The following is a 9,284-nucleotide window of genomic DNA, read 5'->3' as shown; positions in this document are numbered from 1 at the left end:
CGCTGAGGAGCTGTAAACCCCGCGGTACCAGCTCCAACCCAGTCACTCGCTTTCCAAACCACAGTCCATCAACCTGCTCTGTTTTTTTCCCCCTCATATAGACCCCAAATAAGCAATAAACCCCCCGTTTAAATACGGGGTGCAGGATGCAGACTGAGCGCCTGCGAGCAGCGGAGCTGGACAGGAGGCTTCTGCTCTCCAAGGAAACAGAAACCAGCTTCTTCCAAAGATAAAATCCGCCCCCCGAAACAGTGCTTTAGAGGCGAACGGCGTCCCTGCACCGCGGGGCTGCAGCGGAGGCGATGCGGGTCCTCACCCTCGCACCCTGCTCCGCATCGCAAACCCCTTCGGCCACAGGCAAGAAGCCACCAGGAGAGAAAACCAGTTTCCCCCCTCCAACCCAGAGAGCATCCATGGGTGAGTGAGACACTGGGTGCTCCGGGGTGCTGGGTCCCCAGGCTCCAGTGCCGTGCCCGTGCTGGCGGTGCTGGACTCGGGGCTGGCAGAGGCACGCCGGCGCGGTGCAGCGCGGTCGCGTGCCGGATACAACCGGAGGCAGCGCTACAGAGTACAAGGAGCATCTCCCGCATCCCAACTCATCACGGGAGGACCCGGGATGCTGCGCCGACAGCCGACACGAAGCCAAGGGAGCCGGGACGAGCTGTCTACGGAAACCTCCCAAGAGCCAAGAGTTTCAATTTTTATTTATTTTTTTTTCTCTTTCTCTCTGTTTAAAAGCTATTTGTTCCACGTGCGGTGGTCCCACGGCGTCCCGCCGCTCCCGCTCTGCCCCCGAGCACACCCAGGGTGGTGGGACGGGGTTCGTTTTTCTTTGCGAGGTGCTTTTTGCTTCCACGATCACACAAACTGTAACAAGCTTTACAAGAAAACACTGGCGAGTCCTGAGGTCTGGCAGCAACCTTTTCCTGTGTGGGCCAAGGGCAGGAGGCTCTCCCTTCCCCTCCTCCTCCATCATACATCTCCTTCAGCCTCTTCTTCTTCAGCACCGGGAGTTTTCGGTCCCTTTTCACAAGCTGCTTTCTCCACTGCTTTTTCGACTCCGGTTTTGCTAGCTGCTTCCTGCAAAACAGCGAATAAAGCACACGGATGAGAAACAGGGGTGAGGAGGAAGCAGCGGGGAGGCGACAGCGATGCTGGGGATGGGTCCAGCCAGCCAAGCCCGGCAGGGCCGGCAAAATTCTCCCCTTGGCTCCCCCCTGCCCATTGACTACCATGGCTCCCACCAGAGGCTCCCGTTTTCTTGGCTCACTGGCTGGCGAAGGTTAAACCTCATCGGCTCAGCGAGCTTTTGGGGAAGGTGTGGGATGATTTGGGAATGAGGTGACCCACCTCGACCGGAGCAGGGTGCTGACAGAGAGCCTGGATGGATGCAGGGGCACAGCGGAGAGGGACAAGGAGATAAAGCAGCGGCGTTGGTGTGGAGCCACGGGACCCAGCCGCGGGCGCAGCCCTTACAGCCGGCCGCGGGGGCAGGAGAGGAGCGCTAAGGCAGGGTAAAGCCTTACGCCGGCTCCGGCAGTGACTCCCCATCGCAGCCGGCTGCACGAGCCAAGGCACTGCGGTGCCAGCAGCCGGCCGGGGCAGCTCCGCTCCCTGCCCCAAGCTGGTTACCCCGGCACGTTGCTCCCCAGGGTCTGCACCGGCCACTTATTCCACAGCCTCAACCTCCAGGCACTGGTTCAGAAGAGATTATGCTAAAAATGACCCATGCAGACGGCTTGCAAAGCTGGGTCCTCTCTCGTTACAGTACACCGGGTTTTGTTCAGAGGAATTTTGGATGAGAGCCTGTTACAAGACAGCGATCTCTCCGTACAAGCAGAGGAACAGGCTATTGCCTTACCAGGTTCAGGAAATCCATACTATCATGTCTCAAAATACCCTTGGCCTTGCCAGAGATGGGATGACATTTCATTTCACCGGTGACCAGGAGGTCAACAGTCACTAGCTGGGAACAGCAAAATTAAGTACGAATGCCAACCCTGTTATCAGCCTCCCGGAGCTCGCACCGCAAATACTTGATCAATGACTGAGCATCTGAGAGCAGTCTTAGAGACCAAGAAATACACCACTTCTTCCCACTGCAGCAGGCTCTAGCCCTCCATCCTCAACCTGATCTAGAATTTAATTGGTTTTAACCCATCTCTTCTCATCACAAACCTGCCGAGCATAGAATCATAGAATGCTTTGGGTTGGAAGGGACCCCTAGAGGTCACCCAGCCCAACCCCCCTGCAGGAGCAGGGACACCTTGAACCACAGCAGGTTGCTCACAGCCCTGTCCAACCTGGCCTGGAATGTTCCCAGGGATGGGGCCTCCACCCCCTCTCTGGGCAACCCCTGCCAGGGTTTCACCGTCCTCAGTGTAAAGAATTTCTTCCTTAGATCCAGTCTAAACCTCCCCTGCTTCAGTTTAAAGCCATCCCGCCTTGTCCTGTCACAGCCGGCCCTGCTAAAAAGCTTGTCCCCCCCTTTCCTCTGGGCCCCCTTTAAGCCCTGACCGGCCGCACTCAGCTCTGCCCGCAGCCTTCTCTTCTCCAGGCTGAACACCCTCAACTCTCATGGCCAAGACCAGGCAACACGCACCTTTGCATCCCTCTCCGCAAATTTTGTGAACATGTTGGCGTAGATCCTCCGATCCCGCTCGTTGTGCTCCTTCGTTTTCTTCTGGCAGACGGAGATCTGCGATTTCGCTGCTTTGTTCTGTGGATTCACTTCCAGCACTTTTTGAAAGTCACATTTTGCCAGCTCAAACTCGTTCATCAATAACCTGGCTTCGCCCCTTCGGTACAAGCCCTTCTCGTTGTCCTGGTCCAGTCCTAGCGCCTGGGAACACGCAGGTCCCTGTTAGCAACGTGGGGAACCCCCAAAGACCCCCTTATGGTCAAAACCTCATTAAAACTGCCAAAATTAGGACAAGGTGGCTTCAAGTCTCCAGAGCACTTGCATCTTGCTCAACAAAAACTGACGCGTCTCCATCAGCGGTTGGCAGGTCGTTAATATGGCTCAGTTATTTCTCCTGGCTTAAAATCCCCCTGTGAGCAGCGGAGTCGGCAGGAGAGAAACCCACGGAAAAGAAATCAGGTGTAAATGCTAAACCGGAGCCCAGAGGAGCACGGAGAGCTTGGAGGCCGGGCAGCTGATGGGTTAAACGTGGTTTTGTCTCCCTGCTTTAGCAATGATGTAATTTTCCTTTAGTAAAAGCCCCATACGCATCTCAGAAGTGATTTACCTTTCCGATTAAGGCAACTAGCTTTACCGTCTTTCCCACATGCAAGATGCTTAAATTTAAGCCTTTTATAAAAGAATTAATAGTTTCCTGAGATAGACAAGGTTGCAGCTCTTTTAGGGACTGGCAAAGCCCCATCCCACCCCTCAAAGGACTTGGAGATCTGCTGCAGCTCTGGCAGAGGCTGCCTCTGTCGTACCCAAATCAGCGCCCAATGCCCAAATCCAGCCTGGGCAGACCCAAACAGCAGCCGAAGGCTGTCGGTCCATGTGGGATCCATTCACCTGGATCAGCCTTTGGAAGAAAAGCTGTTGTAAGTGCATGTCCAGGTGGATTTTGAACTCCAGAAACCACTTTTGCTGCGGCAGTCTCCGAGCACACAGCATCCACGGGGACCCCGAGGTGCAGAAGGGATGCCACCATCCCACTGCCGCTTGGAAACTGCTTTTTATATTAAAAGAAAATTTTAAAACAAACAAACAAACAAACTCCCAGTGAAAACATGCAAGAGGAGAGGATGCTCCAACCCCCCCGGGCTCGTGCACCTCTACCTTATCGCAGCATTCGACGGCTTTGGCGTATTCTCGCAGCTTCAGGTAGCACATGGCCAGGTTGAGGAAGGCGGCCAGGAGGAAGGAGTCAGAGGCTTTCGACTCTTTCTCAGACAAGCCGTATTCCATTTCCAGCCAGGACACGATCTTCCTGTACTGAATCACTGCCTGCAGGTATTTGCCTTCCTGGGATGGAGTAAAGAAGAAGAGGCTGGAAGAACCCACACCGACAGCGCTCGCTCTGCTCCCGAAGCGTCCTGCAAGCAGGTGAGGAGTTTAACACAGGGTGTTAAATAAATAAATGAAGGCAGGCAGATGCTGACCGGGGCCTGGCTGGTGCTGCTGGTGTGCAACCCCTCCGAAAAGCCAAGTCAGAGCTTGCATTCCTCCTCTGCACAGAGCATCGGAGCATCACAGAATCCCAGAATGGCAAGGGTTGGAAGGGACCTCGGGAGATCATCCAGTCCCACCCCCCTGCTAAAGCAGGTCTCCTAGAGCATGTTACACAGGACTTCATCCAGGCGGGGGTTGAATATCTCCAGAGGAGACTCCACAGCCCCCCTGGGCAGCCTGTTCCAGTGCTCTGTCACCCTCAAAGTCAAGAAGTTTTTCCTCATATTCAACTGAAACCTCTTATGTTTCAGTTTGTACCCATCGCCCCTTGTCCTGTCGCTGGGCACCACTGCAAAGAGTCTGGCTCCGTCCTTGTGACTTCCACCCTTAAGATATTTGTACGTGTTGATGAGGTCCCCTCTCAGTCTTCCCCAGCCGGGGAAGGGGAACTGCAAAGCCCCTCGGCATTAGCCCTGGCCACATCCACCCCTGGAAGAGTCCAACCTGCCATCCTGCTCCACAGGGAGCACATGGCAATGCCGTGGAAAGGAGGAGGTATCTCAGGGAGGGAGAAAAAGGCGGAGGAAGGGCAGGATTTGCCTTCTCCAGCGCTGTTTGGGGGGGGACACGGCTTCTCCGACGCTGCCGACTGCTAAGTCGTGTATCCGATGGTCACCCCAAATTTATTTCCTTGCTCTGCCTCTGCCACCCCCAAGTTTACAAACCTTGAAGTACATCGTGCCTTTCTCCTTGACGATGGCAGCCTGCTCCAGCTTCTCTTTGGTGTCCATCTCCCATGACTCCTTGGCCTGCAAATAAATGCTTGGAGCAATCCCAGCGGAGCAGGGCAACCCACCGCGCCGACGGGACTGCATGGCTTTCTAGGATTGCTCCGTAAGGGCAGCATTTCAGAGGACTCGAGACCTTTTTTAATTTGAGGGGTTGGGGATGAGGAGACACCCAGAGCACATGGCGGGGTGAGAACCTGGAGCCCTTTAAATAGAAAAACCCCTGCCAGGTTCAGGACGTCACCCTGAGCAGGGTGGTTTGTCCACCGCAGCCCCACAGGAGGGAAAACCCTGCCAAAAACCCCAAAAAGAGAAGAGGAGGGTGGGGAGAAACATCCCCCAGCAGAGAGGGGATGGGCTGGGTCTCGCTCCCGCTCTGGCCAGGGTGATGGGGTGGGGAGGGGACCCCGCCGGGGCTGCGGCACAGCAGCACCTGCCCCATCCCATGGGCATCTCCTGCATCCCTGTCCCCAGCCTCCCCACAGGCACAGCCGGCCTGGCATGCCAGCTGAGCTCCTCGGGTCAGCTGTCAGAGACACCAACTTTTATCTGTGCAACCCAGGGGAAAAAAAAAGGTAAAGAAAAAATACGAGAGGAAAAGAAAAAATACGAGAGGAAAAGAAAGGAAAAATACGAGAGGAAAAGAAAGAAAAAATACACGGGAGGAAGAGAAAAAATATACGGGAGGAAAAGAAAGAAAAAATATACGGGAGGAAAAGAAAGAAAAAATATACGGGAGGAAAAGAAAGAAAAAATATACGGGAGGAAAAGAAAGAAAAAATATAAGGGAGGAAGAGAAAAAATATACAGGAGGAAAAGAAAAAATACGGGAGGAAAAGAAAAAAGGAAATTAAAAAAAAAGAAATAAAAAAAGAAAGTACAAAAGGAACAAGGCGAGGAACAAATAAGAGAACCAGCCTTGGACCCCAGCCAGAAAAATAAACCAAACCAACAGAGAAGAACAAATGAAGAACACCGAGATCCTTGGTGACGTAGCTGCTTCAGCAGGGGCCGGGCTGCAGCCACGCCAGGGACAAGGGGCGGACGCTGCAAAGGGACCGGCGTTCCCGTAACCTGGGGAGGGACCAGCGCGCTCCTACCCTCACCTTTTCAAAGCTTTTCAGCGTAACCTCGTACACCAGCTCCGCGTTCGCCTGGATGCCGTATTTCGGCTTTCCCGCCTCGCCAAAGCCGTACCTGAAAGGGCAGAAAGGAGCTGTCAGAGAGGGGTGGGAGTGGGAAATCTTCATTTTGGAAGCGTTCGGCCATAAACACAGACCCAGGTCACTAAATCTGGTTTCATATCCAGCTCCACGCCTGCAGCTTTTTAACGCTTTGGGGCCAGGGTGATGTTATTCTCAATAACCAAAGATATCTGACAATATACAAACTCATTGTGTATTGGGAATCATCTTCTCCAGATGCAACAAATCCATCTTTTTATACAGGTTTTTCTCCATTTTAAGGACCCAGCCCAGGCCATTTCCAGGGAGATATTTTCCTTTCGGCCACAGGACTTGGATAAACCCCTTTTACTTGATTTTTTTAAAGCATCCCGAGATTCCTGTCGACGCCCTCGGTCACTCTCGCCATCCCTGCTGACAGCGCTAACCCAAGGCTCTCCTGGAGGGTCCTCTCTCCAGGATTGCCATCTTCCACGAGTGCCAAAACGACCTCGGCTGTTGGAAGCTCAAAACAAGACGGCGTCCCCGCAGGGATGCTCCTTACCGTGGCCCGAGGTAGAGGACGCAGTGCTCGCCCCTCTGCATCTTTTCCAGGGCTTTGTCGATGCCGATGGGGATGTCGTGGTCCTCCCCTTCGCCCACGACGAATTTCACGTCTTTGCAGTCGAACCTGGTGCCGCCGCAGAATCCTTCCAGGTGAACTGCAGTGAGGGGAGAGGGCAGGATCGTACCCGGAGCCTCCCAAACCAAGGCAAGGTGGGCTCCGAAGAAAGCATCAGCTTATAAAACCTATCCCCGAAATCCAGCAAAGGCTGCAGCCCTGGAAGGGGGACACAAGGGCTGGGGGCGGCCAAGGAGCCCCCTGGTGAGCAGAGAGGGATGGGGAGGGCTTGGAAACATTGCTGAAAAGCAAGACAGGCATATCTCATCCAACCAAGGACCAGACAACAGATAAACATCGTGACTAATATGTTCCCCTCGTACTCAACTGCACGAGTCAAGTCTTACTGGAACTGGATATTGCTCCTGGCACGCCGCCACGCCGAGTTTATCACGGCGATTACAAATCTTCTATACAGTGCTATACTGCCTTGCCTTCCACCTCGAGAACAAGGCTACGTTCTCCTGCCTCTAAGAACTCAAAGTACAAGATAAACTTCTTTTTTTAATTATTACTGTTATTATATTTATTTATTTTTTTAATCTTCAACCAATGACCGTGCTGTTCCAGCCCCAGCCGCTGGCAGAAGCACAGCGGGAGCGGACACCGGGTACCTGGCACATTTGCCACCTGGTACTCCTGGCTGCGTTTCCACAGTGAGATTATTCTTTATTTATTCAAACCTGAAGACGTTCCGGGCTTTGGGGGCAGTTTTATGTTCTTTGGACTCTTGCTGGCAGGATACAAGGCGCACACATGCGGGCAGGTATAATGCAAAAGCAATTTCATAAGGAACTCCTACGTACTGGTTTTAAAAAAAAAAAAAAAAAAGGCAAAAGAAACAAAAAAAAAAAGCTTTTTAAGAGGAAAAATTCAGGGTAGGCATTAATGTTGTCACAACTGGGCTGAAAGGCTTTGCAGCCAGGAAGGACGTGAGCTTTCCCTCTGGTCGCTGCAGAGCAGAGGGCAGGATGCGACCCGAGCTACGGCAGGGCACCCAGCACCTCGCCCCTGCGGCAGGGGTGCAGGAGGCGAGCGCGGGGACAAACCGAAGCAGACGCCGTGCCGGACACAGCCGAGAGGGTCCGGGCTCCGTATGGGAGAGCTGCAGCCTGGGCTGAAGGAAACCTGCCCACCCCTGCCCCACGGACACTTCCCTGCCCTGGGACCTACGGAAAGTCCCTGGGATGAGACGCACGGACGAAGGGAGACCGCAGGCAGATCCCCGTTCCTGGGGCAGGTCCAGCCCTCGGGCGTTAAACGCCGCCTTAACACAACCCAAGGATGCTCTCCCCACCGCGGGGACACCGTGTCACCTCCCTCCCGCCACCAAAGCCACGCTGGGACTCAAGTGCGGTGGAGCGGAGGGCGCTCACGTGCTCACCAGCACCCCGGGACGCATCCTGCATCCAGTGCTGGCGTGCGGCGACCACGAGGCTCAGGCTGGCGTGTGCTCACCGGGCTCGGAACAAGGACAAAAGGCAAATCCAGCGCCTCCAGGGCTGACCTCTATTTTCACGCTACCCAAAGCCAAGTTGGCTATTTTCTTAGGCATAGAAAAGTGGAAAATTCAGCCTAAAATACCGGTAACCCAGCAACCCCCCAGCACCACGCCATCTCCCTGCGTGATCCCAGTAAGGATCCATAATCCCTGACCCCAAAAGCAGAGCTACAGCTCTCCCAGGTCCCCTGTCCCCAGCGGGATGCGGCAGGGACAGGAAGATCCCGCTTTAAAACAGGACGCCCCGGAGGATGCCACGATCCTTCCCTTCAAGCCTAGTTTTGCTCTTATTTTAATTGCACATAAAATGCACCGGGCAAAGGGGAGAAAATCTCCGCTCCGGTTTCCAGGAGCAGGTCAGCTGGCTGCAGTCGCTCTTGGATTACAGGGGGAAAAAAAAAAAAAAAAAAAAAAAAGCCTGCAGAAGGAAAATCACTCCGGTTGCAGCCCTGACTTATTGTTCTCTCGGTGCCTGCAGCGATTTTGTTTTTGAAGAGCTGAGAACAGAGTGTACCGAGTGCGGCTGGCACATGAACTTGATGTGCTGACAGCAATTTGTACTCAGATTAAAAACGGAGAAGGAGGGGGGTGGGGGGAAGGTTGTAACAAAAGCTGGAATGCCAGATTTCAACTGCAGTCCAGGGTTTTAGGGACCGGAACTGAAAATTAGGCTCTGCAAAACTTAAACCCTATAAAAACACTTTCAAAACTCCAGCCTGGAGATGCTCACTCCTGGAAGCAGGATTTCTTCCAGCTGAACGCCAGCGGCAATGCACCTCCCAAGTACGTGGCCCTCGGCCGCTCCCCTGGGTCACAGCCTTGCCCGGGAGCTGCTGTGCCATTGTCCCCAGGGCTGCCGTGCCGTGCCATCGTCCCCAGGGTTGCTCCATGCCCAGCACAGTGCCCATATAAATAGCACTGCATTTGTGAAAAAAAGAAAAAAAGGAAAAAAGAAAAAAAGAAAAAAAAAGTAAAAAAAGAAAAAAAGAAAGAAAGAAAAAAAGAAAGAAAAAAGAAAAAA

At 53.7% G+C, this 9,284-nt stretch overlaps 1 protein-coding gene across 1 annotated transcript in view; it reads right to left on the bottom strand.

The window, feature by feature from the left end:
* The window catches only part of FKBP5 (FKBP prolyl isomerase 5), a 14,883-nt gene continuing 5,599 nt past the window's right edge, over window positions 1-9,284 (bottom strand). The window contains exons 5-10 of the mRNA XM_009638184.2: window positions 6,646-6,802; window positions 6,024-6,114; window positions 4,855-4,938; window positions 3,797-3,982; window positions 2,603-2,842; window positions 1-1,080 (exon numbers count right to left, since the gene is read on the bottom strand). Of these exons, the coding sequence (XP_009636479.1) occupies window positions 973-1,080; window positions 2,603-2,842; window positions 3,797-3,982; window positions 4,855-4,938; window positions 6,024-6,114; window positions 6,646-6,802 (866 nt within the window). The 3' untranslated portion in view covers window positions 1-972. The remainder of the gene's footprint in view (window positions 1,081-2,602; window positions 2,843-3,796; window positions 3,983-4,854; window positions 4,939-6,023; window positions 6,115-6,645; window positions 6,803-9,284) is intronic.

The sequence above is a fragment of the Egretta garzetta genome, unplaced genomic scaffold (assembly GCF_000687185.1).
Source record: "Egretta garzetta isolate BGI_Z169 unplaced genomic scaffold, ASM68718v1 scaffold105, whole genome shotgun sequence".
Classification (NCBI taxonomy): domain Eukaryota; kingdom Metazoa; phylum Chordata; class Aves; order Pelecaniformes; family Ardeidae; genus Egretta; species Egretta garzetta.
The sequence above is the reverse complement of the archived record's forward strand: the minus strand, read 5'-3'. Positions and strand labels throughout refer to the sequence as shown.